Here is a 6,000-nt window from a genome sequence, read left to right on the forward strand (position 1 = left end):
ACCTTCCCTGGCACCAGGGGTATCAGTTACAAGGGACTTACCTGGATGCCAGGGTGTGCCAATTGTGAAAACAAAAGTACAGGTTAGGGAAAGAACACTGGTGCTGGGGCCTGGTTAGCAGGCCTCAGCACACTTTCAAATCAAAACTTAGCATCAGCAAAGGCAAAAAGTCAGGGGGTAACCATGCCAAGGAGGCATTTCCTTACAGTAGTCCTGTGTATAGATGTGTTAATTCTTTGCCCAGCTCCTACAGTATGGCAAAATTCCATCCTAAGTTATTCCTACAGGTCCTGAAAAACATGGGATCAAAATGTTTGCTCGGATCAACAGAAAGAACGCAGGCATGGTCTTCTTTCAGAGAGCATTCCTGATGCCTGTGAAATATTAATGTATTTTTCTAAGAAGACTTTCAGTCAGACAGAAACCTAATGTTGTTTTATTTTATTTTTTAGATAGGGTGTCTCTCCCCTCAGTAGAAGAACCCACATGAGTGTCTGATTTTTTATTTTTTTTCCCCATGATGAAAAAGTCTCAAATATGAAAGCCTAGTGATCCTCAAGCTTCAGAGGATGAACATTGCTGACCTGACTAAGCCCTCCTTGGAAATGACATGTCCCTTTTAATAAAGCCTCCATCCTGACTTTCATTGTGTGTAAGATGGGTCCAAAATCTGCTTGCCTGTGAAAAGGTTGTTCTCCGCTCTACTGACTGTATCATTGCAATACGAGCCCAGATGTGACACCCTTAACCCTTGTGTGATACCTCCTGATAGAAAGGAAAGAAGACTTGAAAAATGTGACGAGCAGATACATCCGCAGTTAAACTGCACTACTGTTTTTAACGGCACATGTGAGTGATGCTACATTGTTTCTGTATTTGGTTCTTGAATACACAAGAACCAAGGCCATTACACATGATAATGAAAATCACCATTATAGATGAAACACTGGCTTCCGACAGCAACCTAGATGGGTGGTGCTGCTGGACAGAGCAGTTTTTAGGTCGAGCGTGCAAGCGCTTTGACCTGTTGTATGTATTGTGGGCTTTTAACCACACCCATCACTTTCACTCGTTTGTGGGCTTGCCTTTCAAAAATCACTTGATGTCATTGGTAAATGCTTTACGTTTGTCCCGCCTTGAGGCTGTTTTGTCACGCCTTGCAAACTGCCCCCGGTACATGGATTATTGCACGATTGGCAATCTACTTCAGCGTGGGCAAACTATTTATTTTGTCTCTCCCCTTTGTGCTGCATGCATTCACAGCGAGAACAGGCACAACAGCGTGAACTCGATTGGTGGTATTGTAGCACTGGTCACATTGTTCACAGTTACCTAATCAGTAATTTCTTGTAGCTCTTCAATTTAAACACTTGAAGTTGGTGAATGCTTTATGTAGAACGGAAATCCTCGAAGCAAAAGCAGCTCTCCCGGCACAGCTGGAGAGCAGATACTATGATATTCACTGCACTCAGGGAAACGCAACCCATAATGCTTTGCAGGGCATTAGTTTTAAAAAACATTTTTGCTCATAACTCAGCGTGTGGTGGTCCTAGGACAATAGGAGCACCACCAGAATGTTCACAACAACGTGCTCTTTCTGTCTACGCCATCTTTGGGTCCCCACACTAGGTTAGTGAGGACCCCAAAGTAATAATTACTCCCACCATTCAGTATCCCTTTAAGCTCTCTCATGGCTGGAACTTTTGTTTTACAGCTGAGTGTAGCTTGAGTTTTAAGGCTTTTGTTTGTAATATTCCTATAGACCTGCGTCCCCTGAATATATGTAATGTACTTTGCCCTCTAGGGTCTAAATGTAGGGTTACACTGCATTATTTATTGCCATTTTCTTTTTGTGTGGTTATGCCCTCTAGGGGCTAACTATGTAGTTACATGACCTTGTTTCTTACAAATGCTATTTTCATTGAGGTGTCCTCTAGGGGCTATTTTAAGCATTAGTCATATCAGCATATTAAAATATTTGTGGCACAGAAACTTGTCCCATAATGCTTTGCAGGGCATTAGTTTTACAAAACATTTTTGCTCATAACTCAGCCTGTGGTGGTCCTAGGATAATGGGACCACCTTCATGACATTGACCACAATGTGCGCTGTCTACATCGTCTCTGGGTCCTCACACTATGTTAGTAGGGACTCGAAAATAACCCCTACCACTATTCATTATCTCTTTAAGCTTTATCATGACTGGAACTTTTAGTTTTACTGCAGGGAGAAGTTATGTTTTAAGGGCCTTGTTTGTAATATTGCAATACTCCTGCTAGCCTTTATAATGTGTAATGCACTATCCCTCTACTGCATTACTTTCTCCCTTTTTTTTTTTTTTTTTTTAGGTCCAACTTAAGCATACGACCTCTTGTATACATTTAAGTATACTTCTTCTGTGGGCTTCCGGCTATGTCATTTGTTTGTGTCATTTAAAAACCCTTGCTTGCTAGTGATGCCTCTTTGTCCCTCCTCCTTCTTCTGTGTGGGCACAGGGACCAACTACTGTATATTTACGCTTTGTCCTCTTTAGCTGGTCTGTAGGGCCTTTTTAAAAAAAATTAAAAAAAACTTTGTTTCCTGTTCTTGTCCAGGGAAGCTTCCCTTTTAATTTGCAGAGCATTCTTGCTCTGAGCCTAGCTGTAAACACGGCTATAAACCAGGCTGTTACCTTGGTCACATTTGCTTTTTATGGGCTCTCTGCACCCTCTCTCAGCTGCCTGGTCCCCACCCCCCCCCCCTTCCTTGGTTTGGATTTTCTTTACCAAGTGTGCCTTCGTGGAGGATCACTTGTAATTACTTATAGCAGCTCCACCAGGGCTCTGCAATCCTTAGAGACAGTGCCCACTTCTGCTCCATACTTGGATCCCACTCACTGCTCCATCAGTGCACCTTAGTTCACACGCTCCAAGCCCTCAACTGTGCCAGGAACCTCATGCACGCTATCTGCCAGAAGACCTCAGTTCTTGTAGTCAGTACACTGCTGCTCCAGTACTAGGACCTTGGGTGCAGTTCTATCAGTGCACATCCATTCACACGCTCCAGGCCCCCAGCTTTTCCAGGAACCTCACGCACGCTGTCTGCCAGAGCACCTCAGTTCTTGCAGTCAGTGCACCGCTGCTCCAGTCCTGGAACCTCGGTTCACATGTTCCAAGCCCTCAGCTGTGCCAGTAACCCCACTCACGCTGTCTGCCAATTCACCTCAGTTATTGCAGTCAGTACACTCGGTTGCCGTACTGGAATCTCAGGCGCAGCTCCATCAGTGCACCTCAGTTCTACCCCGGCAAGGTCACTTCCTTTCCTATACTGGGAACCTCTCGCACACAGTTCCATTACAGCAGTTCAATTCTAATATTCAGTCCCACTGCCAAGCCAATACTGGACCACAAAGAGAAAAAAACAGCTCAGCCAGTGCACCTCAAGTCTAACATCCAACACCACTATTGATGGGAACCACCACAGCTTCGCCAGAATCCATTAGTTCTAACATTCAGTGCACATTTCTTCTCTGTATTAAGGCTCACACACACGCCCTTCAGGATTTCTCGCTTCATGTGTTAAGAGACAATGCCACTCCCTCGCCGGGCCCCACTCGCAACTTCACCAGGGCACCTCCAGGCTAATACTCGGACACATTGGCTCCATTAACATACATCACTTCTGACTTGGTGTGCCTGTTACTATTCCAGTACTGCAGCCCACATACAACTCTGTCAGTGCAACTCAACCACAACCTGCAGCACCCCATTATTCCAATACCAGGAATTACACGGTGATCAGTTTCTCATTCCTCATCCGCTGCCTTTCTGTTATTCCAGCACTAGGCCGGGATGCAACTCTGTCCATACCTCCCAAATCCTGACATGAAGCACCCCAATATTGCTGTATTAGGGGTTCACATACAACTCTGCTAATGCGCCTCCTGCTGTTCTGCATTGCATTCTGCTACTCCACACTGACTTCTGTTGGAGGACGTGTGGGAGCCAATTAAATTGATTCTTAGCTGCCATCTTTATTTGGGAGGGTCTGTTTCACCTATCTCACTCAGTTCTTTCTTTTACTCTGGTTACTCTCAATGCGTTCTTTCTCCCCCACTTTTCTCTTTACAGCTCTTAAAATCCACACATTAACAGTTTTGCTCTTTCTTTCAACATGGTTATTTCTTTCCTTGTTTCGTTCCTCTTTTTTCTTCATCAGGTATTCATTCTTTCACAATTTTTTTCTCTTCCCTTCATTCTTTCTTCGTCTTTTTTATTTGCTATTTCCTTTGACTCGGTATGCGTCTTTTCACTTTTTTAAAAATCTTTCTTCCTTCCTCTGTTTTTTTTCTTATCTTTATCTATCAATTTACGTTTTATTATAAATCCCTCGTTTTCCTGTCTGTATGTGGAAGCCACAAGTTACTTGTCAGAACCTGAAGTGTCAAAGTGGTTTTCCCATTGTGTCTGTGGGAAATGTTTCAGCACGTACATACCCTGGCTCTTTCGCTGCTTGAATCTCTCTCTAATGTTCATTTTTTCTTTCTTTTCACACTTTTCTTTTGCTAGCTTCCTTCCCTTTTTTCTTTTGCCTCACTTGTTTGCTCTATTTCTTCTTAGTTGTGTTTTCATTTTCTCGTTCTTTCTTGCCCTTCTTGCTTTTATTTCTTTACAGACCCTTTTTTTTTTTTTTTACTTCAGTCTTGTATTCATTTCACTTCTTTTTTTCTGCCCCATCCGCTTTCTCGCCTGAGGCCTACTTATCAATGGAGCAACAGTTGCAGTGGCACCGGGGCCCAGAGACCTATGGACCTCACTCAGCTCTACTTACTGCTGTATTTTCCTACTGAAATTGCAGTCAACCATTTTTCCAGGGCCCATGACACCGTTACTACGGCATTTGTCCTCTCCATCTTTACTCCTGACTCCCTCTTTCCTTTCACCCTCCAATCCGTCCCAAATTATATTTTTGTTATGGTGTTTAGAGCATTACACTAAAGCCAAACGTTTATTTCTGATAAGTTTTATGTGATAATTGAATTTGTTTTAAGATAGAGGAAGAAGGTAAATGGAAGTGCTTTAGTTAAATGCTGGGCCACTGGAATTATAGGGCAGGAAAAGACGAAATTACGAGGCTGGGTTAACCAATTTATGCGCAAATAAAGTCCAGTTATGAATTTATAATGCCAAAAGCTCTAACTCAAGAAAATGCAAGACCTATTGTATTGTAAATGCTTGTTTTATTTTGAGAATAGGCACGTGCCTAAAGAATTGTTTTCTTGTCTGTAAAATGTATTTGAAACAATATCTCATAAGTGACTGAGCATGTCTTGTGTTCTCTGTAGGCCAAAAGAGCTGGTGTCACATGTATAATTTTCCCCTCCGAGAACAAGAAGGATTACTTTGACCTAGCAGACTTCATCACTGAGGGACTGGAGGTGCACTTTGTTCAACAGTACAATGAAATTTATGACATTGTATTTCCTACCGAGTCTTCCCATAGTGGATGAAAAGAACAGAAGTATAACTTTATATCTTAACTTGCCTCGTTCACCATCGGGATCTAAACTGTTTGGCACATTGAAGCTGAAGCAGTTTTTAATGTTACACCAGTTCTCAAATATTGCTGCTAAGCAGACAGTGAGATAAACTGACCACGGCTTAATTTACTATTGCCTTTTTCTTCAGTGTATATTTCTTAATTTAGTAATGTATTAAATTAAATGAAAATGTATGGATTTTTTTTGTAAATAAATATTTTCAAATCTTCTTGTGAGACTAACAGCCCTTATAAATATGGGGCTGGACGGGGAACTTAATGCATATTGTCTCATTTTCATTCAAGGTCTTCTTAGTGCACGCAATCATGTCATGATGAACCAATTATCCGTCCTGGGCTTTCATTTAAAAACTTGATGCATTCTTGGAGTTGTAGTTCTTGTCCTATCATTTGGAGCCAATGACCCTAATTACTGAGGGTTGGAGGCACAGAAGCCATGCATGATAGAATGGGCACATGAAA

At 42.3% G+C, this 6,000-nt stretch overlaps 1 protein-coding gene across 1 annotated transcript in view; it reads left to right on the top strand.

Annotated features, from left to right (window-relative positions):
- The window catches only part of LONP1 (lon peptidase 1, mitochondrial), a 51,914-nt gene extending 46,167 nt beyond the window's left edge, over positions 1-5,747 (top strand). Inside the window, exon 18 of the mRNA XM_069216658.1 lies at positions 5,324-5,747. Within this exon, the coding sequence (XP_069072759.1) occupies positions 5,324-5,488 (165 nt within the window). The 3' untranslated portion in view covers positions 5,489-5,747. The remainder of the gene's footprint in view (positions 1-5,323) is intronic.
- The last annotated feature ends 253 nt before the right edge of the window (positions 5,748-6,000 follow it).

Source organism: Pleurodeles waltl, chromosome 12 (genome assembly GCF_031143425.1).
Source record: "Pleurodeles waltl isolate 20211129_DDA chromosome 12, aPleWal1.hap1.20221129, whole genome shotgun sequence".
Taxonomy (NCBI): Eukaryota; Metazoa; Chordata; class Amphibia; order Caudata; family Salamandridae; genus Pleurodeles; species Pleurodeles waltl.